The sequence below is a fragment of the Anastrepha obliqua genome, chromosome 1 (assembly GCF_027943255.1).
Source record: "Anastrepha obliqua isolate idAnaObli1 chromosome 1, idAnaObli1_1.0, whole genome shotgun sequence".
NCBI classification, from domain to species: domain Eukaryota; kingdom Metazoa; phylum Arthropoda; class Insecta; order Diptera; family Tephritidae; genus Anastrepha; species Anastrepha obliqua.
In genome coordinates, this window is record NC_072892.1 from 82,381,387 (window position 1) to 82,404,155 (window position 22,769).

Below are 22,769 nucleotides of genomic sequence, written 5' to 3' on the forward strand. Positions count from 1 at the left end.
AATAAATAAATATGCATGTCCTCAACTTCCGTATGCACCCTGTATATACGAGTATAGTGGGTTTGTATATATGTACATGGTCGAAGGCGATATGCACATACCTGCTGTCGTTAATTTGTCGCAATATCGATCAAACAAACTAGCAAAAACACAACCCAGCCAAAGAAGAAAATATTTCTCAGTGTCGAAACTAAAATAATATTAAAATGCTACTGGTTAAAATCACGAAGCCAAAACTTGAACAAAGTTTGAAACAAAACCAGAGCAGCGCATAAATTTGGCAATTTCATGTTTGATGGCAAAAGTTTGAATAGCCCGAGCTTAACAATTTCATTTTAATTACAATTATCTTGGTTTTTTTTTATGAAGTACATTTATTTATTTTTTTAAGTTGCTGTTATTTCAATCAACCGTATTATTTAGCCCCGTTTTGCATGAGTGCGCTCTCAAAGGCAAACGAAAAAACTGGACGAGGCGAGGGTTGTCGATGGTTGTTGGCCACTTTATATGTAAATATGCACATGTGTATGCGTGCATGAGCATTGCTTACAGCTTAGGCCAATTAAAGCGCGCACACGACGCATATCACTTATCAAAAATATGTTTCATGGTAAAATTTAAGTGTTTAAAAATGTCTGATCACGACGATTTATGGACCACCTGCTCTCCTATCAGCCAGCTTTTTTAGCCTAAAAATTATCTCATCGCTCTCTACTGCGGCTTATGCAACTTTCATATTAGCTACATATACAAAATATAAATATATACACATACATGTGTACATATGTATGCCATTAATAACCCGGTAACCGATTGAATTCAAAGCTATCACATTACAATTGTAAATTGCGGCTGAGGCAAGCGGCTGTTGTTGGCAAACCGACACAGCGGGCCAACAGTTAAGCAAATCAAGTAACCAAACAGCCAATCAACCAGATCCAAAGTTGAGTAGCAAAACATGGAAACTGGAACGCTTTTTTATATCATCATTATGTGGACGAGTGTATGGCTACCCTTACATATACCATACATATTTATGTATGTAAATGCTGGTATACATATGTGCATCCACCCTCTATTAAAAAAAATTAACTTTTTATAATTCAGTGTCAAATATTTTGGTGTTAATCAATATACTCGGCTTCTACTTCTTACAAATTTAAGATGATTTTCCAGGCTCTATGCTCCGCTAGGAGTTAAAGGAAAATATATATGTATTTCAAATTTTCATACTGGTTATAACAAAATAATACGTTTTGCTATACGTTCGAAAAATTTTCTATCACTGAATCCACGTGAACTCGAAAAAAGTGCTGCCAAACTCAATTACGGAATCTTTATATTTCAACACCAGCTGGCACGAAGTAAACAAATGAAAATATTTTTGCAATTATTTTCCTTTTTTGCTAATAAGATTAATTCTCTTGGGAGTGCGATCTGTACAATTCAAGAATACTTGAAATGCAGCGGAAAATCATGGAGCGTATCCTTTGAAATGCAGGTCACCTTGTAAAAAAATTGTTGAATGCTAAAATGTATATCAAATTTTAAATTTTTAAAAATTAAATTAAAATTTTAAAATTTTTCTATCGAACATATTCTTCTGCAACATTTTTCCAAAATCTGCCTACCTCCACTTTTTGGCATTTGATGTTATGCTGTTAAAATTCTGGATTACAGGAAAGAATATTAGATAATGCTTAGAATCAAATCAATTCATTTAGTAACATTTTGAGTGGTACTTTGTGGAAGAAAAATTTAGAAAATTCATTAATTCCAGCAACCGAGTGTCTTTCGGATATGGTGTTTAAATTTTGGACCTCAAACCCAATATTACATGAAAGCAAATGGGTGGTAAACAATCATCAATAAAGAATTTCTAAGTTTAACACAAAAATCAATCACAGCTCTTGTTTGAAACTCATTTTCCGACTGCAATATAAAATGTACTAACAAAGATGACGCAGTAACTATGTAATAGCCTAGACAGAAGATGGTGTTAATCGGAATTATCAGCGCAGTTATTTCTGATTAAAATTGTAGTGCAACAGACGGTTGTTACGCAGATTAGTGAACAGCTTATTTGTTTATTGAATAGTTTTGGCCGTAAAAGATGGAGAGCAGGGGACAAAACCTGTACTAGCTAAAAGAAATTGCTATTTCTCAAACTGCTTCTTATTCTTTTCTTTCAAAGTCTCATTATTTTCTATTCTCAATAGATATTACTATAATTTTTCGCCAATGTTACCATGGAAAATTCCCCTAATCCGCTTAAATTATGCGAATTAAGTCTACTTGTCAATCCGCATTAGTTGAACTTAATTCCTGAGATAAACGCGATTTAAGTTGTTAATCCCGTTTAACGCCACCGTCTGTCTAGGTTCTAAAGTTATTTATATCCGAACGTCGTACATATTTCATAGGATGACAATACCGAACTAGTTTATCGAATTCAAAAAGTTTGCAAAACATGGCACTAGAACTTATTTTAATTTATAAAGAGTTTGGTTTTTGTGGAAAAGAGGGTGTATGTAGATTTGCAATGTTTTCAGCTACATTTTTCTGGTTTTTAATGCGAGCGTTGTAATTAAATATGAAAACCGCAAAAATGTATTTACGTATATATGTATATTTGTTACATTTTATATATTGCACTAAATATGGATGGTGATAGGCAAATATAAGCACACACCACAAACCGAATAAATGCATCGCAATTTCATAAGTGGATACGTGGATTTGATACTACGAGTACAAGGACAATGATGTTAAAACTTGTTTTCTGTATTAAATATGTGACTAAACTCTTAGACGAATTTGGAAGGTGTCCATCAGGACAACTGAGTATATGGGAAGCGGTAAGAAGGGTTTTGGCATGAAGGCATTAAAGGGGACTGACTACTGCTAGATAAATTCGAGTAGGCTTTTTGACCTTTTTAGACCTCAATGAATATTATAAGAAATATTTAGCTTAAGTAACAGTTGGAGACAAAATCTGTTGAATAAAATAATTTTTAATGAATGGTGGTTTTGACGTTAAGCGTCACAAAAGATTTATTACTTATATGTCAGTTTATCGGCAAGTTTGGGTGAAACTTGGAAATTGACTATTTTGTGCACTCTCGTGTACTTTTTCAGTTTTTTCTATTTTAATGGTCGTAAACGTAAAATCCAATGCTTAAACAATCTGTTTTTCATAAAAATAGAAAGTCATACCTTTGTTATATGGAGAAAATTATAAGACATCAACGTGATTTTTTGGCAACCTTACTCTTGCACTTTATTATACTAAAATTTAAAAGTGGCATAGCAAACATTTTTCTAGAATGTCTGATTACAGTTTTTAATTTAAATAAATACATTTTTTTAAGTTTGTGGAATTTATCTACATAATTTTTGTATAAAGTTTGAAATTTAGTCTTATATGGGCTTCGTTAGACAAGATATATATATAATAATTATATTATTAAAAACAAAAAAAAAAAACATAATGAACGTTCAGCAAATAAAAAAAAGAAAAAAAAATAACTTTAAAAAAATAAGAAAAAAATTCTTCACATCAAAATGTTGATGTGCTATCGTTTATCGTTAGCCGTATATACTTTTACTACGGAAATTATGTGCAATGGATTCACCTATAAACGCATTCGATTTGCATTTTAATATATATTTTTTTGATTTAGAACCATATCACTTGGATGTCCGCGTTCTTTATTGAGCCACTGTACGTCCATATCGATCTCGATTCCGTTAGATTTTTACAAAAATAACTCTATTGCACTAGTGCGCAGAGGTAAATAAATATTTATCTAATACCTGTAGTAAATTGTTTGCAATGAAGAAAAATTTATTTCGAGTTAATTAAGCTTTTCATTATTATAATACTCAAGTTACATAAGAAGTTTTTGCTATCAACCGGGAGAAAAATAAAATATCGCAATATGATCCGAGGAGCTTTTTCTTAAAAAATTCTATTTGCTTTGAACCGCTTGTTAAACTCCAGGATATACCGAGGTAATTATAAATGTATGAATAGGGGCTTATAGGTTTCATTTTGTTTAAATAATCAATGAATAAAGAAATTAAAAACTATTGAAATGGTGCTGGGAAGTACGAAGTTTGCATTATTTGCAAGATTTAGAGTTTTGAATATGCACTAATTAACTCATAAAGAAATTAATTCTCTACTGGCAAAATGAATAGTATTATCAATTATGAAAGAATTATCTAGCAGACAATGACATGACGTGATAAAAGTGGCTGAATGAACAGAAGATAAAAGGAAAACTAATATAAATAAATATTAATATAAAGCAAGCAAATTAATGCAAATAAAGTAAGCAAGAAATTTAGAGAATAACCAGTTATGAAAAATTTTCCAAAGCTAATTAATGAGAAATGAGCCTTGTCAAACATAGACGAGACCAAGTCCTAGAGCTATCTAATTAGAGAATATTTACTATATATGTAATGGTGTATAAAAAGTAAAGAAGTGCTAACTTTGGTGCGGACCGAAGTTTATATGCACGCGCACATTTTAGTAAATTTAATTGGGTTGGGTGTTAATTTTTGGAATCAAAAAAACTTATATAAAGGGTTTTCCAATAATAGGTGTTATTTTGAATAGTCCGCTATTTAGGTAGATGTTACTGTCATTTTTTGATATTTGACAAGTATAAAAAATTGAATTAAAATCGGACTAGTATAACACATAGCGCCCCTGCTTGCTTACATCCAATTTTTAATTGTGCTAAAAAGCAAAACAAACAGCGCTCCCCGTTGACCGCAACATTGCTGTCGTGTTAATGTTCGAATAAAAATTGGCCAATAGTGGACCACTTTTAAAAGCACACAAAATAGTCTTACGATCGGGATACATCGACACCTCTACGATTATACGAGTAAGTGAGCTTTCCGAGTCTTAAATACGGAAATTTCTCAGCAAAGATTTTTTGAGCAAAATTGTCGACATTTTCTAGCTGCTCAAAAACTCAAGCAGAGGAGAGCTGTCGAAGGGGACGAAATTTTGAAGTTTTTTTCAATGTCGCATTGCTCGACAATAGGATCCAGATTGAAAGTAATTTTTCAAAGCGATCCATTTCATACCAAGGTGGCAACGTTGCTGTTTATTTAATTTAAGTAGAAAACATGATGCATTTTTTTTATTAGACAACTTCAGGGAAAGATGCAGGGTGTGCTTTCTAATGCTAGGCATACCTACTATGACCATCCGTCCTGTTGTTATCAGGACCGCACTGTCTCCAACGTCAGCATTGCATAAAATTTCAAAACAGAAAAATGTTTTGTTGTTATGGAAATCAACTGCACCGATATCAAATCAGCTTGCTAAATTCATTCTTTGTTTCCTTTACGACGTTTATGTAATACAAACATCTTTTTTACTTCTGATTGTCTGGTTGACTCATTTGCATTGTGCAATGCCTTTTCGTATGTGCATGAAAGATCAATTTACGGCTTAAAGACTTAAGTGATTGTCAAATCGCATTTGTGTGAGTACGTTGTCCGCTGACTCAGACAAGTCTGAAATCTTTTGTGATTCGAAGCTAATTCTATTTTTATTGCTTTTTGTTTAATCCATTAAAACTGTTAATTTCAAAAATAGATGGAAATAATTAAGGTAGCTTAACGGTAACTTATTTTAAAGCTATCGTGAAAAATATTTGAAGACAAAATCCATATGTTTTAATTTGTTTTTCGTACATATATTTTATGTTATTTAAACATCATTAAATTTTACTTGTATACTTATACTTTATTATATATTCATTAGGGGCATAACTCTCCATAGGAAAAGAAAAAAATAGCTACTATTTTTCAATCGAAATTATGCAATTTATTATATCGGGTGTTTTTTTTAGCTGCATAAGAACTATCGATATTGATAACTATGGTTTGACAGCATTTCTGCTCAGTGAGGTTTGGCAAGTCATCATGAATCGTTTAACGCTATAACAACGCTTCCTAATCGTGGAAGTTTATTTCGGGAAAAATTAAATAAGTCTGTCCACGGAGTTGAAAGAGCGAAGTGTCAAAGGAGACGCCAAAATGATGTCAATTCATCGTCGTTCTCAACTTGTTGGCCTTTTTCCTTCGACTACGTAGAAAATTTTACGTGATTGACTCAGCTAAATTTTGATCGATTTAAACCTCTAAAGTATCTGTTGTTTCTAGGAAAATTAGACCATTTGTGTCCCAAGTATGTTTTCGCAAATATCAACTCAACTTCTCTCCGTTGCTTCAGTTGATAAATTTTTAAATATCTTTATGCTGGCCTCTTAATAAGCTTAATAAGCTCTTCTATCATCTAAGGTAGAATGCTTTTGAAAATTAATTTTGTTTAATTTTTGTATGTTTGAATTCCTTCTCAGCAACCCTTGGCTGCGCCTAGTTGAATTGTATACAAAAATATTGTTTATATAAAATGTTTGTTTATAAAAACTCCAATTTATTTTAGAATCATTTCTAGCTCACGTAAATCTTAATATTTTTCCTCAAACTTTATAATACATTCCTTAATTTCGACGGAAAACCATCAACTTCTTCTGGGGAGATAACCTTATATTCATTCGTTCATTGTATCCGTTTGATTGGTAGCAATGAAATAATTTTCCAACATTTACTAGTATTTTGAGTCAAACGTTTTAATACTATTGAAATTTTGGGCAAAGTTTGAAACTTTGGATTATATTGTTGTTGCTGTAGTATGAACTATCTTTTTATAAAATAAAATAATTGAATTAAGGAACAGATAAATAAATAGTCAAAACTTGTCAATGTGTGATGCACACTGTCTTTTGCCGCTGATTGTATGTACAGTGAAGCCCCAAAGTGGAGAAAAAAGTCTCAAAGAGGCAATAATCTCCCTGTTTATCGCTTTTTTCGCACCTCGTTTTTATCACACTTAATGCACTAATAATGCAAAAAACAATGCAAAATTATATTAGTTTGTGGGAAAAGAAATGCATTTAAAAATTGCGTACAATTGGCTTAAAATTAATACAATGTCAACGATTTTTTTTAAGTCTAGAAAGGCATACTCATCCTTAAAATTGTATTGTAAAATCCCATACTACAGTTTATGAATCGGAAGATTTTAATTATGGAATTGGCTTTTTTTAAATCATAATGCTACATTTTTGTACGCAAGAGATATTTCTTCAACAGCAAGATTGTAGTTCTTTTTTTTTGTTTTTTCTTTTTCTTTCAAAATTCGCATTTTTTGTTCTACAATTCGAGCTAATTTTAGCTAATTTCTAATTAAAAATCACCATAAAAGAGAAAAATTCCAACGGTTTGGCATCGCTGTGTTGTAAGAGTTTGAGGGGAATCTAAAATGTCATCAATCGTAACTTTAATTTATTTTTACAATAAAAAATAACATTGCTGACTGCATACAAATATACCAATATGTTTTATGTGTGCATATTAAAACTTCAAAAGTGCTTGTCATCACAGTTACATATGCACATTTCATCTTTGCAATCCGTTAAGATTACCCGCCATTTCTACTCATACCTGTGTCACTGCTTGGCATTGCAAGCCTGTAAAAACGATTTTCCAGTATTTCTTAGGCGGCCTTAACTACCATTAGCACGCCGTAATTGAGTAAATGAAATGTGTTGATCGGCTTTGGCTTCGGGTTTGATGAATAGGTTAATTGAAAGTGAGAGTGACTGCTGGTATCTATATAGTATACTCATACAAACACGTTCACACCAGTGTAAGGGGCAATGCATTTTATTTGGTTTTAAGTAGAAAGTTTATGCATTATATATATAAATTTCATACAAAAATAGCAATTTGTCTTTGACATACTGAAAAACGTGTTGAGTTATTAATCAAGCCGGCGCATTTTGTCGAAGCTAACTTACTCGCTAACTAATACATATGCACCTATGTAGGTATATACATACATGAGTAATATTTGTCACTTTGATAGACGCACAACTGTTTATTTTTTACAAATAGGGTAGGTATTGCCAATTACTCTGGAAAATTAGCTCGGCAACACCCACTGCCAGCTGCTACATACACACATAAACACATTCGCACCTACATTTCTTTGGCGAACGTGCAAGCAACGCATTCGCGTTGGAATTCAGGGTTCGGTAGATTTGCTGGCTGGTTAGTTGATTTGATGGTTCGTTGGTTGACTAACTGTTGAGTTGCTGGTTGCTCGAGCAGCTAGCAATTTTATGTAAAAAATGGTACGTAGGTGGTGTTTGTGTTGACAAAAGCCGTGGAACGCTGTAATTGCTGGCAAGGCTTAAGTGAAACGATTATGTGATGACCAAAAATGGTGATCTTCTATTACCAAATTGATTCCATTTTATCTATAAACTTTATGGAGAAACATACATATGTACATACATACATCCAGAAAAAAATAATATTGCTATCGTAAAATAAAATTCACATACGAGTATCAAACTAAACTTTTTCTGCTTTCTTCATTTATAGAATGACACTTGTGACCTTGCGCTCTGCCCTACGAACAATAGCGGCTTCGGAGCAACAACCGCAATTATTGGCACCATGGACTGTCTGCCCATTATGAATGGCAGCAGTAGTAGCAGTAGCAGCGGTATTGGTACACTTGGCATTGGCGCTGCACATCATCACATCATGCCCAACGGCAGCAGCAACTCCACCGCTGCTATTGGCGGCGGCAGTGCACCGACAGTCACCGTTGTCGGCTCATATCAGCAACACCTCGCCAATTTACATGCACATCATCCTCATCTGAATTTGGTTGGCCATCACACGGTGACGCCGTACAGCAATAATTATCCGCTACATCATAGTAGTAGTCATCATCACATACAAAGCGAGCAGACAAAGTCGCTGCAAGAGTTGCAGCATGAAGTTGGTGCGCTGCTGGAATTTCGTGATTTGGTCATTGAAACTTTTCCAGACCTCAAACATAAAATGGCCTCTATGTCTTCGTCGTCGGCTGCTTCCACAACGATAACGACGGGTGGTGCGCTGATAAGCGGCACATCGGTGTCGGGAGCAAACACACTGATTCATGGAAATAGCAGTAGCGGCATGCCAAATGCGTCATTGGTGTCGAGGTGGGTGTTGAATTAATTTATTAGAATTATCAGAATTTATTAATACTTTCTTGTGTGTTTTTCTTCCATAGACGCGAGTGGGAGCCTGGTATACGCTTGAAGCGCAAAATTTCGCAAAAAGAACCGTCCACACATTTAGCTAATGCTGCAACAGCGGCGAACACGGCTGGTAGCGTTGCAGGCGTCGTAGCCGGCGAATTGTCCTCATCGTCGCTAACGCGCAGTCGCAGCAATTCGCACAGCGGCAAAAAGGAGCCAAAGAGCGGAGAGAATAACAATGGCAGTGTTGTGCAAGACTCCGGCTTCTCGACGGAGACGAGCTCGTCGAAGGAGGGCCATAGCGCTTCGTCAACGAACGGTGCTATGACGGTGAGTGGGCATATCTAAGAATTGATTTAAGTATGTCACTACACATTTTCTTTATTCTGCAGGGTCCCACCGCGATGAATCGCCTCTCCTGCCACGAGTCCGATGACGAGCTGCTAAATTTACTCGATGTCATACACCGCAAATCGAATCGTTTACGCGAAGAAATGGATCAGCTTCAGCAGTATGAGCGACAGAATCTGCGCGGTGGTAGCAGTAATAATAACAACAATCTAGCTGATGAGTCCACAACGACAGTTGTTGCTGCGAGTGAAATGTCCTCGCCAGTGGCGCGCAGTTCTTCGGTGTTGGCAAAGTCAAGTAGCGGCGGCAGCAGCAACCACAGCACAGTGAACGGTGCCGGCCTCACGCCGAAAACTTTCCGTGAACATGTAGAGCGCCTCAACAAGGAGGATATCAAACAATTACGTAAGGAGCGTGATCGCTTGTTGGACAAGTTGGCCGAAATGGAAGCTGAAACATTGACCGGACGTATTAAGGCGGCCAAAATGAATGATCAAGTGGAGGAATTGATAAGCGTGAAAAAAGATCTCGAGGAGCAGCTGAAGTTGGCGATGGCACAGAGGTTGGATTTGAGTGCGCGAGTGCAGCAATTGCAGATACAACAACAGCAGCAACAGCAACAGCAGCTGCAGAGTAAAAGTTCATCGAGGTGGGTGATATAAGCGAAATATTATGTGGAGTAAACATAGAATTAGAGGATAATTGAAAAGATAAAGTAATATTTATTTACATATACGTACATATACTTTTTTCAGTCAATCGGATTATTCGAGTCAACGGAACTTTTTATCTTCCGCCACAACGGTGCTATCCACAGGTAGCGCTGCTTCAGTGCAGCTTTTAGAAGCAGGCGCCGCTACCACCACCAATACTAGCATACTATCGACCGCACAAAGTCGACGTCAACATACATTCCAGCCGGTGGTGGTGGTGGATCAACATCAACTATATCAGCGCCCATCTCACGCAACTCCTCCCGAGGACGTACATTTTGCATTCCATCAAAGCGCAGGCAGTGATAGTAAAAGACAACAGTCGGAACAGTCCGAACAACAACAGGAGCAGCATTTGGGCCGACTGGATGGCATTGTGAGCACACCAGGTGGACGATATAGCAAATGTCGTATGGTCGATTCGAAGCGTTTCGCCGCGATACTTTTAGAGACAAGTGTGGTCGAGTTGCAACGGCATCTACTGACGCTCACCGTGCAGAATCAGGTGAGATTTATATTAAATTAAACAAAAAAACAAAACAGTATTTCTTCAAACTAACCTTTATCGGCGCGAACAGGTTCTTATGCAGAAGCTGGATGCGGCGACTAAGTCAAAAACACATTTAGCTAAAAGACTTGACAAGTCAAAAGATGATGTTGAAGATTTGCGTTTCCAGGTGAGATCAATTTTTTAACTGAAGTTATTTGAAAACTCACAACAATAATTTCTTTCTAGCTGGAAGAGAAAAACATCGAGTTGGAGGGCACTAAAGCGCAACTGCGCGTTCTAGAGTCTCGCATCCACTCGGTGACGCCTAGCAGTGGAGCACCAACTAACTCCTATTTGCACTCGCAAAACGATTACGAAACCAATCGTTCATCCGCTTCTACCACATTAATGTTGAGTAGGCGTGGCATTGGTAGTGGCGCTAGTGATACCCTGCAGTACAGTGATTTGCGTTCGGCAACACCAGTTTCCACAACAACGACAACGATGGCGATAACCGGCCAAATGCCCGCACCACAAGTTACGCAAATCTCCACACCCAGCATGAAAGCGATGGTGCATCTACCGATGGATGAATTGCAACAGCATAGTAGCAGCACGGAATCAGCACATGATCATGATGAGTTGCAAGAGACTGGAAATGCACATACGATGGTGAGCAGACTGATGAGCGCAAGTGTGGGCGGTGTGAGTCCGTTTGAGAATGCGCTGCGTGGCAAAAAAGTGAGCATTGGCAGTAAACCGAGCAAGATTCCTTTACCGGGCAGTAAAGCGGCGGCATATTTTGCAGGTGAGTGTACGCATATTTAGAATTATCATACTTTATATAGTCTTTGAAATGCGATAAGATTTACAAAGAATTGGAAACAAATGCTTTACGCTTTCGTATCATTTCTGAAATATTTCTCTCTTTCGCTAACAACGCAGGTAAACCACCTAGTGGACGACCCTCTACGGCTGGTCGTTCACCACCTTCCACCCACACCTACGCCGCCTCAAACTCGTCAAGCAAGTCATCACTGTGCCGCAGCACAGGTAATCTGCTCTACAGCAAGTCACCGAACAGTCTGAAGCGCGCCGACTCCGCACAAAGCATACGTAAAGACAATTCGTCGCTGAGTACCAATACGAGTCGAAGCTCTACATCTTCCTCTATACCGCTGGCGACGCATCACTTGTCAAACGCTACCTCGAAGTCGCCGATCGGTGCAACTGCGGCGACTCCAATTCCGTCCCCGAGAGTTTTGCAGAACTCTCCGCTACCGAAACTAAAGCGTGAATCGCTCACTTCACGCGTACGCCATTTGGATTCACTGTCGCGTGTGCACCAACATAATCATCATTCAAATATTAGCAACGGCGGTGGCAGTGATGTTTCCTGCACATCACCCACCACCACCTCACACACCAATAACAACAATACTAATTCGACTATACTCACATCCAGCTCGCCAACTGCACTCTCTGCCAGCTCGGCAAATAGCTACATCGTGAGTAGCACGCCAAAGCCAAGCGCCATAGCAGCGCATCTGAATGCAACGTTGCGCAAGGACATGCAATTAAATACGAGCAGCTACGGAGCCCAACAATTTTTGAGACGCGCAACTGGAGGCAATGCTTCCGCCAATAGTTCCGCCGTTTCCGGACAAAGTGGGGTGAACAGCAGTGCGACAGCACGCCGTTTTAGCAGCGCCTCGGCGATGGGTGCGCGCATAGCTAGTCGTAATCAATCACAAGACGCAGGCAATGGGGAGCACCAACAGCAGCATCAACAGCAGAGCGACAGCGATAGTGGAAAGGTACGCACTTTAAAATCGACTTTTTTGGGTTGGCTTAAAATCTAAAAAAAAAGAAAAAAAAAAACAGATAAACTATCAGCAGTAATCTTAAAAATTTTAAATTTGCAATTTGCAATAAAAAAAAAACGATCAACCAACAGAAGCATGAAAGAGCAAACATGTGTACTACTGCGCTGAACGCGGTTCGTTTAAAGCTACATGCTACATACCCACATTTAGTAATCGTTACATATACCCATAAATACATACGTAAATACGCATAGCATAACTACGCCACAAAAGTAAAATAAATTAACTGAAAACCTTCTAATCAATAACGATAACAAAAGAGGAAGGAAGAGAAAATTTTAATTTAACCAACACTCGCACACATACGTACATTCAAACACTCATCCCCATACTCATGCATACATATTTAAACACATCGTATACAGTGTGCTGCGAAAGTATATAAACTATAAAAATAATATAATTTAATGCTATCAACGACGATTGAAAATCTCTCTTTTTAACAAAATTAAAGCTAAAAGTGTTGGGAGTTTTGAAATAATGGCTAAAATGTGCTAACTCATCAAATAATTTTGTAGTTGTTTTCCTGTATTTTTTTTAAGTATACCCTAAACAAACAATCACTACTTACATACAATCATGCTGGTATAGCTTATAAACACATTGGTATTATACACTCATATCAACATATATACATACACGCATACATACTTAACACTATACACGAATACGCTAGAATGTAAATTAAATAAATTTTGACAGCTGGTGGGTGGATTGCATGACATTGTTTGGGCTAAACATTATAAAACTTAAAAAAAAAAAAAAAAAAAAAAAAAAAAAAAAAAAAAAAAATTATTGCAAACCGAGAGTTGAGCCACCTGTGATTCCAGCAGTAGTTTTTCATAAAGATAATATTTTTGAAGAGAGTTTATGCTGTTGCAACAACTACCTACAAAATTCTTTATATTTTTGAAAGTATGCCGCAGATGTTGCATATTTTTTGGTACAGAAGGTACTCGTCGATTCACAGCAAGATATTTAGCGTCTGGCGTTTCTTTAGTCTTACATACGAAATAAAAAAACTTTGTTAAAAATATACTTTAAATTTTGTGATAAAAATCCATAGAGTGCTTAGACTTCTCGTGACTTCAGAATTGGAGTTTTAATTAAAAAAATTAATATCTCGGTATTTGCTAATAAAAAGTTAAATTATTACAAATTATCATCTACATATATATTCCAGTCCCGTAACTAGTCTCATGCAATCCCGGCTCCGTTGTTCAATTTCGATAACTGTACATAAACTATATTCGCTGGTAGCAGGGATTTCTATTATGATTGTAACCCATCGGAAATGTCCCTAAGGAAAGGTCAACATTTGTAATATTTAAGGTAAAAATGGGCTTTATGAAAAACAATATGATATCAGTTAGGTAGAGGTCGGTGCGTATACCTTGAACTCTATAAAGTAAAAGAGGTTTGCTTTGGGAAAATTTACCTGAATATGCCTGTGAAAATTATTACATGAGCATAGAATTGCGCAGACATTTTTTTGCTAATAAAAGCGGCATTATTTGTTTGTTTTTTGTTAATTGGGCTCAATCATTTGCAAGATTTTTAGGCGCCTTCGTTTGATTCTCCTGATTTTTTACGAATACTACTGGGTATCCGATAATCGAAATTTAGGTTAACTTTGGTATGAAATTTGATCGCGTTAATTTCATTATTAACATTTAGGCAAAAATAGTAAATAAAAAAGCTCTTTCAATAATTTTTTTTGTTTTGTTTTTTGTGCTGGAAGGAATACTTTGGGTGACCCCTTAAAGCCTAATTTGATCAATTTCTCATTTCTTAATTACATATTTTTGCAGGCCATAAATTTAACAATTTTTTTGTTGTATTCCGTGCAAATAGAAATACGATTTATTACAAGGCACTATTAACCCTTAGTTGCACACTTTTTTTTAAAACCTTTTGACCTTTTTCAACCTGTTCGAGGATCCTTTTTAAAGGGTTATATCCATTAATCGATAGAAAATTAAATTTTAGGAAGTCGCCTAGAAGCTCAAGTTCACGTTCAAAGTCGAAAAAATCTGGCCACTCCCGGGTGCCCATCGGGTTCTATACCTTTCAAGTTTACGTACTGAATTTATTTGGGTAAATCATACCCGCTGCATACTCCCAGTTGATTAAATACCTAGAAAGCTTGATTAAGCGCCTGGAAGTGTGCAATAATTACATAAATATATTTTGCATTCAACAAAAGCTCGTAAAAATCGTAGTTTGTTATTCCTTAACCTCCTTGGCAGTGTAAATTGCTTTTGATTTTAATATGAAATATAAAGAATGATGAATCATGAGCTCCTTTTAAATTTCGCTATATGTTAAAAATACTGTTTTTTGGTGATAGGAACGTAGCGATACGCGTTTTGTTAGTCCCCTCCGAAAGCCGCAGAATAATTTTCTCTTAACTTCTTTCCTAAAGTCGCCCTTAGCAGTTTATGTTGAATCCAGTGTGATCACCGTAAATACTAAGAAGTTGTAAATGTTCTATGCACGCACACGGCCATACATAAATAAAAGCTAGAAGAACAAATAATTCTCCTCACACACACACATGCTGTAATAAAAATAAAAAAGGTAAAGCATGACAGACGACTGCTGTAGCCACTCTGCGTGCATTGCTAAAATAAAACTATTATGAAAAAAATAAAACACCCGACAAAAACAATTCTTTGTTGGTAGTCATTTGTATAGAAAAAATATTACATTGTAATTTTTGTTTAATTAATATTTTAAATGTTTTCTTGGCATATGTTAACCGCTTATTGCATATGCAAATATAAATAGAGTAACAAAATTGTATTAAATGTATTAATTAATGTATGAAATTACTAAAACAACAAACAACTAGTTACAACTTCAATGTCAATATTATCGTTTTAAAGTTTAATATTATCATTATTCTCTTAACATGTACGCGCTTAATTTTAATGCTATATATACATATATATTACGTTTAACAAGAAACAATCAGTAAGGAACTAAATTTATGGGTTTTTACGTACATACATATTAACTTGTGCGCGTTTTGTATTAAGCTAAAGACTTGCCGGTGTATTAGTGACACATCTACATGAATTATAGCTATTTATACGCTATGCTACATTAAAAAAAAACTTGATATTTGTTTTTTCACATCTTAATTTTATGTTATCTCAACTATTACAATAATTAATAAAATCTTACCAATTTTTGTGTATTAAAAACAAATGTTTTTGCCATTATTTTTTACACTCATTTGTAACTCATTTTTATTTATTTTCTTATGTGTAAATGTGTACATACATAAATTCAGCGGCACAAGTATGCATATGATGAGCCGCTTTGAAAGCAGCAAAAGTTCACGGCGTTATGCGCATTTGTGTTAAAAGTAAATTGGGTTAAAAGTAAATTTATACATATGTTGTTTTTGTATTGGCTTCTGTGTGTTCACATGTTGTGTGATGTAGTGGGTAGCGGGAAGTAGGAAAACATGTACCGTCGGCAAAAAAAAAAACAGTACATTTTGTTATAAATTTTGACATTTAATTTTATGAGTTTAGTTTTAAGTACTTTTCAATAAAAATATAGTTTATGCTTTAACAAAAGATCTTTAAATCAAAGTTTCAAAATTGCTATAAAATTCAAAAAATTCATCAACATTTTGTAAAAATTTCCAACTTTTTTAACAGAATTTTAGAAAACACTAATTGTGTAGTTTTCTAGTCCATTAAATTTTTGTACAATAAAGTGAAAGTTTAATGTGCCTCTAAAATTGCGTTGATTTGAGATAATGAACTATCAACTATGAATGATGAATTATGTTTGTATTAAAATTTAGTTAAAATCAAATGTCGCAATTTATAGTCACAAAGAGTGCGTGGGTTTTTTTTTGTCGACAGCTGTATAATTAAGGTTTAATAATTTGATTCTTTGTACAAGTAGGCCCTCGCTTTCCAGCCATTTACCCTAACAGAAGGTTTAGTATGTCCCTGTTGCTCGAATATTTTTTCATCTGGAAAAAAGTTCTTCATCAATATTTCCTCAAATAACCCTATAGGTTAAATACAAAATAAATAATATGCATATCAGAATTTTGAAAGTCGATGAGGTGTTTATTAGAGGTGTTTGTTTGTTACTATTGTATTTGTGTACAATTTTGCTTCCACTAAAAAAAGGAAAAATCTATCTAGAAAAGGTGATTACATATTTATGCTTCGATGTATTGCCCATTGTTTAGCACTACTTTTCGCCATCTTTCGGATAGCATACGAATTCGGTTTCAATTCCATTTTTGAAAATGCTGATCAGACAGATTATGTGCCATCGATCCAAATAAATGGTTGTTGGAAGGAATAATGTTGGGGTCTCGCACCCCAATTTACTCAAGAATATCTCAACTCCTTTGGGACATGGGCCGAACGTTATCGTGCTGGATGATAACTTTGTCGTGCTTCTATTGATACTGTGAGCGCTATCCAGTTCAAAAGTATTAATTGCATTCTATGCCGATCCCCTGTGATGAGTTTTCTCGATTTTAGTACTCCATTAAATATCACATAGAATTGGTACTACCAAATACAGATAATACTCCTTCCGCCTTCAACATTCGGTTCAGTCGCACTTGAAGCGTACGTACCTCTCACGACACATTCTTTTACTAAATACAGCCGCAGTTTTCGTCTAGTGGAAGCAGAAAGTCAAAATGTCATGTAAACGATGAGAATTCGGCTCAAAAACTGGCATCTTTGCCTCAGAATAATTTTATGAAGAAAGGGAGTCCAAGCAAAATATTTTAGATCTATATTTCGTCTAGCTCTTACCACTGCAGCTGTCTATCGAAAAACGGCTGAAGCAAACTTTTCTAATTTAGTATTCCACTAAAAAGAATTTTCGAGAATAAATATTTAGCCATTTTTACTCACACTTCTTAGCAGAATGAATAGTTAAATTTTTGTTTTAAGAAAAATAAGTCACATTAATCAATTTTAGTAAACAATGGTTTTAAAGGTTAAGATTTTTGGCTTCACAATTTTGATTCATATCAGTCACATTTATGATATTTTAATATCAATCCACGAAATTGTAACTAGCAACTCTTGCCGTTATCTTTAAGTAGTTAAAAGGTTGGTTAAATATAATAGAAATTTGAATAATTTTACTTAAAGTCATTTGATAGTATTTTCTTATTTCAAACTAGCGAAAGTTAATTTCCGTTTAGGAGCTGGATTAGGTTGCCAGACATCGCAGGTTTGCTATCAAATTAGGGCAAAGGCATTTTGTTTCCTGCTTTCTTTTCCTTTTAATGGAATCAATTAAATACAATGAAGTGAGATTCTCTGTCTGCTTGCTTCCACTAAAAATGAGTTTCAAGGCTCTTTAGTTTCTTCAGTTTCAGTTTCAAGGAAGTTTAATCTGAGCCAAAGGTTATTGAGAACATAATCAATATTGTTGAATCTCCTTATTCCTGATCGGTTTTTTCTTTTATGCATTCAATTCTTTTCTTCATTCAATTTGGTTTTGTTTTTACAAATAACTTGGAATTTTAAGCACAATTAAGACGAAGTAAGGGCGCTTTTGTATGTAGATTTATAAGAAGCTCCAAATTGATTTGATATGAATGCGTTTCTTGTATACTGATATTCAATCTTTCTGGGAATGTAAGTCACTGTCACTAGGGATTTTAATGCAGTACACAAATTTGTAATTACAAGCAATGCATGCTTACAATCGAAACTTCTACGAAATGTCTAAGTTTAAATCGTATTCATGTCTATATACTATATATGCATATATCGTTCAGTAATAACATAGGTAAATCAGTTTTCACCCCACAGAGGCATATCACTCTATGGTCGTAGATCTCAGCTTTTCATTCTAAAACAGTATACAGTTGCAGCAAAAGCATTTCATTGTCTCAACCACATTTCAGCGCATTTGTCTCAGTTGCGTTCATTTAAAATACAATTTGCACTTACTAACAAAACCAACAAAAAAAAACTACAAATCAAAGTTGATTCTAAAAAAAAAATCAGAAATATTAAAACAAATTTGAGAAGCAATATTTAACCAGAAAAACAAACGACCAACACCATCAACTAGAAATTACTCATGCAAAATTTTGCACATATTTAATGCCATATAAAGATAAATTATAAATTTTAACCAAAAAGCGTAATCTAACTTTTTAATAAATGTTTGTTATCTTTTTTTAATGTTTGCTCTTCTACGTCTTCCTGCCTTAACTTTCGTCTGTCTCTCTTACATGACGCCGCTTGCATGCTTGTAAAATTACTAAACTAAACGTATGTCTAAAATAATGGTAATTTATAAAACAAAAAATTAATTAAGTGAATAAGCAGACAAAATAACAGCGTGACAAATTGTAAAAGGTTTGAACAATTACTAATTTAACGCTTAGCAGAATTAGGCAAACGCTCTTGAAAAACGAAAAATTCTAAAAATAATAAACGAAAACATAATTTGATTGAATTAATGAAATATGTATTGTGTTCCCGCCCCACCACCACATCACCACTACTCCAATCACAAACCACGATTATTGCTACTACTACAACAACATCACCACAACCAAAACCACCAACGACAACGACCAATATGCAATCTGAACAATTACCTATTTTTTAAAAACTGTTAAATATTATTGGTACACACCTACAATACATAGCTGGTTGCATGCAAAAGACACATAATAAATGGCCAGAATCGAAACAAACGAATGCCACTTAAACATATGTAACATATGAGTAAATAACGGAATGAGGGTTTCAGTATACTAAAAAACAAAAAACAACAACAACTACTAAACAATAAGCAAGTGTGCGAATGTAAAAAGTAAACTTTTAAGTGAAAAGTAGAAAAAAAGTATTGACCCAAATTGGCAGTAAAGCACAGAAGTTGCGCCAAATGCTTGCCTGGCTCGAAGTGGCCAAAATTCAAAGACTAGAACCTATTGTTATTTACCGAATTTACCGAACTGCATGCACTGAATTAACAACCCGAAAATTTTCTCGACAACAAATACACACAAGCAAACAATGCCACACTAGTTCAAGTGACAACGAGGTAATGCGCCAACAAAGTTAGCCGGAGACTGGAGAGGAAGTGCTGCGAACGCCGCGACGCTCCAACTGCCGCAGGAGAAAGAAGCACATATATAATTTCGGAAAATACAACAAGGAAGTACCCAACAATCAATCAAACAAATCTGATTGCAACTCGTGGAGGTGACCCTTGGCTGCCGCTGCGCATTTGTTGTTTTTGTCCATTTTGTTTTGCACAAAATCCAATTAAAAATGCAACAAATGCCATTTTACGCTGTGCCAACTATATCCTTTACTCTGTCTCCTGTTTTCCTGTTCGCCTGCCCTCCACTACCACTACAACAACGTTTGCGACTACTATTGTTGAAGCAAGCAAGCAAGCAAGTCTTCCGCGTAAGTTTCGTTTCGTCTTAATTTTTTTTGTTTTTGTTTTCTTACTTTAGTACTTAATTTGCTTTAGCTGGTTGTTTATTTCCCACTTTTCTAAAAATTGTAAGCTTTATTTTTGTTTATTTAATCGTTTCGCTGTTGCGTCGTAGTTTTTGGCTAGAAAAGCACTTTTATATCTAATTCACCAAAACCACAAACTCCAACCTACAACACACCGCAATTTCGTCTTACTAATGTTGTTGCCTTCCTTTGGTCTTGCATTTCTTTCCTATGTAGTTGTTTGATCCCCTACACAATCCCACACACACACATATGTATATTTTTTATGGAGAATGGTGCCCTATTAAGAACGCCCATTTTGAATTTAGCGCCATTTTTGGTGTTGGTCACATAGCGTTATTGTTTGACAGTTGTTATGTGAGGACATTGAGTTGCAGTCATGGAAAAGGAATTACACGGAGGCCATCTTATAAATTATCATAATCTACTACCGAAATGGTAGTTTTGTGAAGACGGTTCGGAAATGCTATTGGAGTTCCTGTATTTTTGGTGATAACATAAGCGCAATTCCTGAAATGAAATGCCCGACACGCCGTTGATGCGTTCGAACGGCGCTGTTTCTTCGAATGCACCAGCACCACGGATATTGTCTATCTCTTGACTACGTTTAAGAACTTTTCAGGTAAACAGTGTGTTTGAAATTTGTAAAGAGGCAGTCTTAGTGGGGCATCTTATACTCATATTTGAATTTTTTGCCATTGGGCACAAACACAAACAATATTCACACAATAATACAATACATTTTATTATTTATAGTAATAGAGGCAAAAATTATGGGTATTCACGACTAAATACGGCGAAAATTGAAGTTAGTAATGAGTGGTTTTAAGCTCAGAATTTATAACTATCCACTTGGAGTCGAAGTTTGGCATTAACACCTTTAAGTGGTAAATGCATACAGTAGGTTCTGTTTCTATGCGGTAGATACGTTCCGCAAGAAACAGCATAAAAAAAACAGCATAAAAAAAGCTACTAGTTCTATAGTAAAACTATAGATACGTTTCAAAAGTGCTAAAACCGCATAAATCTGAAATAATGTAATAAAATCGCATAAAAAAGGGCACTTGTCCCATATTATAACTATAGATACGTTCCATAGACCGCATGAATCTGAAATAATTAAATAAAATCGCATAAACAAAATATTGTATTTTTGAAAATTATATCTTTATTTAAGAAACGTCAGAATCGAAATATAAATTTAAGTCAGAAATAAAATCAGACAATACCCACATGTTGCGCGTTCGTTTAGGATTTGGTGTAAAATCACTTTCGTCACTTGAGGAAATGTACACGTCTGATCTAGATAGTTATGCAGGCGGTTCCATACTTGTAGGGTTAGCATTTCTGATGTAATCTGTGATGAGTTTTTGCTTAGCTGGCTTAGAATCTTGTATATGTACAATTCCCGATAGGTCGACATGCATTTTGTAATTAAAAAAAAAAACCGCACTATATCAAAGCCGCATAAAAACAGAACCTACTGTATAGGCATGAGCCTATTATTATTATGAGAGCAATATGGCAGTTCAATATCTGCAGCTCAAGCTTATGGACTTATTACTTAATAATTTGGTTATTTGTAGGATTGAGAATAATAAGAACTAAACTTGAAAATTTTCAAAATTTTTTTATAATTTTGAGATTTATTCGCTGTTGAATATTTTGGTATAGTGCTTTTTAAAATAAAATATCTTTATTTTTAACATTTTCATAATTTTTTGAGCATAAAAACAATTTTTTTTTGCAATTTTTCTTTTAATTTTTGTTAAACTTTTGTGGGGAAAAATGTTGTTTTAGTGTCATTTTAGAAAAATAGCCCCCTCAGATTTTTTTCTTTAATAGCTGAGAGATTATGAAAAGAGACTTTGCTCTAAAGTTTCATTGAGGAATGACCAAAGTGAAATATTTTCGGTTCTTTTTTATTTTGTGTTTAAGTTTTTAGTATAAAATATTTTTCTCAAAAAACAAAAAAAAAAAATTTATATATACAATATATATATATATTATGTATATATTTATCATTTCTCATTATCATATCTCAAAAAAAAAAAAAATTTTTTGTTTAAAATTTTTGAGGGAACTTTTTTTTCAGTTTTGGGGAAAAAAATTTTATTCTTTAAAATTGTGGCGACACACGCAAATTGTGTCAGTTTTGAAAAATGCCAGATTGTTTTCAATTTTTTTTTTATTAACAGACTAGACAGTAAGAAGTAATTAGTTTTTCGCGCTTCGCTAAAGCAGTATTTTGCACTGATTTGCTGTATATATTTGAATATAACTCAATTATGGATGACCCATTATACCCATTGAGCTATTATTAAAAGAATCAAATAAAAATCTGAATCGAAAATTGCCAATAAAAGTTTTTCAAGTTTTTTCCAAAAATTTCGAACCATAATTTATAAAATTTTCTTCGTATGTATTTTTTAATAAATATAACTATAAACTAAAAAAATTAAAATAAAAACCGAATATATTTACATAAAAAAAAAACAATTCGATGTCAATGTTTTCAACATTGAATAAATCTCAAAATTATAAAATACATTTTTTTTTGACGATTGATGTCCTGGATCACGTGACTTAAATTGCTTTGTTCCATAATAACCTTCAATACACCTCATATCTCCTGCCTCTATCTCTCTACAAAGCATGAAGCTTTCTCTTTGGCAGCTCCAATCGATTCACATTATTTT

The 22,769-nt window shown here is 34.7% G+C and overlaps 1 protein-coding gene across 1 annotated transcript in view; it reads left to right on the top strand.

Annotated features, from left to right (window-relative positions):
* LOC129235691 (uncharacterized) overlaps positions 1 to 22,769 on the top strand; it is a 54,697-nt gene that overhangs the window by 26,239 nt on the left and 5,689 nt on the right. The window contains exons 4-10 of the mRNA XM_054869684.1: positions 8,482 to 9,095; positions 9,167 to 9,464; positions 9,527 to 10,134; positions 10,241 to 10,703; positions 10,777 to 10,875; positions 10,935 to 11,496; positions 11,634 to 12,505. Coding sequence (XP_054725659.1) covers positions 8,482 to 9,095; positions 9,167 to 9,464; positions 9,527 to 10,134; positions 10,241 to 10,703; positions 10,777 to 10,875; positions 10,935 to 11,496; positions 11,634 to 12,505 — 3,516 coding nt within the window. The remainder of the gene's footprint in view (positions 1 to 8,481; positions 9,096 to 9,166; positions 9,465 to 9,526; positions 10,135 to 10,240; positions 10,704 to 10,776; positions 10,876 to 10,934; positions 11,497 to 11,633; positions 12,506 to 22,769) is intronic.